This window comes from Ailuropoda melanoleuca, chromosome 1 (assembly GCF_002007445.2).
Source record: "Ailuropoda melanoleuca isolate Jingjing chromosome 1, ASM200744v2, whole genome shotgun sequence".
Classification (NCBI taxonomy): domain Eukaryota; kingdom Metazoa; phylum Chordata; class Mammalia; order Carnivora; family Ursidae; genus Ailuropoda; species Ailuropoda melanoleuca.
The window spans coordinates 79,729,151-79,730,580 of NC_048218.1; the positions used below are offsets into that span (position 1 = coordinate 79,729,151).

The following is a 1,430-nucleotide window of genomic DNA, read 5'->3' on the forward strand; positions in this document are numbered from 1 at the left end:
CCGGTCCCCGTCACCACCTCCGCCGCCGCCGCCGCCGCCTGCCCAGCGGCCCGGGAGGCGGAGGCGCGGGGGAGGAGGCCCCGCTTGGCTCCGCAGCCCCGGATGCTGCATGACTTCATCCTTCCGCCGGCTCCCCTGCTGAGCTAGGGCCGGTCCGGCAGCTAGCCCGCCGCCCGCGCCCCGCCGCAGTCCCGCGCCCACCCCGCGCCCGCCATGTCCGAGATTCTGCCCTACAGTGAGGACAAGATGGGCCGCTTCGCCGCCGATCCCGAGGGCTCCGACCTCTCCTTCAGCTGCCGCCTGCAGGACACCAACTCCTTCTTCGCGGGCAACCAAGCCAAGCGACCCCCCAAGCTGGGCCAGATCGGCCGAGCCAAGAGAGGTATGCGGCCGGGGCCCGGAGTCGCCGCTTGACCCAGAAACCCTTCGCGGGGCGCCCCCCGGCTGCCGTTCCCCGCCAAGCGCCCGCAGCTCTTGCCGCAGACCAGCGCAGCCAGCCGCTCGCTGGCCGGGGTTTCGGGAGGGGGGGTGTCCCCGCTGCAGCCTTGTGTCCCTTTCTTCCCCTCTCCCGGGAACGCAGTGCCCCGGATTCGATGCTCGCCACCTCTGGAAGTAGAGGCCTGACACCCGGGCCAGGGGGAGGGGCCGGACGGGGCATTTGGGGCTGCCTGAAGTGGGAACGTGGGGCTACCGGCCGCTTCTTCAGAATCAAACGCTGAGTCGGTGGACGCTTCGGAAGAACCTCCGGGTGGGAAGGGACGTCCGATTGGAGACAGGACAGGGGGCCGGGGATTCGGTTGTCCTCGTTGTTCGCATGGGGTGGGGGGCTCTGTTGGTGCCACGGAAGAGGGGTTCAAGCTGCGAGAGGATTAGGGTGGGGAGAGGGTTGGACTAGGTGAAGATTCTGTTTGAGAAGGGGGTCTGTCGAAGAGGGGGCTCCCACGAGCAAAAAGGATGATCAGCTCGGATGGAGGAGAGCTCAGGCGGCGGGAGGGTTTGGACTGGGAGGTTGAACTGCTGGTTGGAAGAGGGGGCGTTCCTCCATAGAGAGGGGAGGACGGCCTGTGGGAGCTGGGCTCGGCGGTGGGTCCAGTCGGCAAGAGAATTCGGATGGGGAGGGCACTGTGGCACGGGCGTCCGAGGGGCGTCACTGGGCCACGGGAAGTAGCTGTTCGGGGAGCGAGGACGCGGGACCCATTCTCGCCGCCGCCGCCCCCTGAGGCCGCGCGGCTGACGCGCTTTCTCCCTGCGCAGTGGTGATCGAGGATGACCGGATAGACGACGTGCTGAAGGGGATGGGGGAGAAGCCGCCGTCCGGAGTGTAGACGCGCCGGCTCGGGCGGCGGGCTCCGGGCCCAGCCCCGCAGCGGCCAGGAGCGCGGGCCGGCTATGCAGCTGCCGGCGTCCCCCGCCCCGGCCCAGGCGCCCGC

The 1,430-nt window shown here is 70.1% G+C and overlaps 2 protein-coding genes across 2 annotated transcripts in view; one reads left to right on the forward strand and one right to left on the reverse strand.

Moving 5' to 3' along the window:
* LOC100471173 (endothelin-converting enzyme 2) overlaps positions 1-1,430 on the reverse strand; it is a 31,656-nt gene that overhangs the window by 22,569 nt on the left and 7,657 nt on the right. The gene's annotated exons all lie outside the window — the stretch shown is intronic.
* On the forward strand, positions 7-1,424 carry CAMK2N2 (calcium/calmodulin dependent protein kinase II inhibitor 2). Its single transcript, XM_002915686.3, has 2 exons — positions 7-382; positions 1,255-1,424. Exons 1-2 carry the CDS (start codon positions 214-216, stop codon positions 1,323-1,325), a joined length of 240 nt encoding a protein of 79 aa, XP_002915732.1. The 5' UTR covers positions 7-213; the 3' UTR covers positions 1,326-1,424.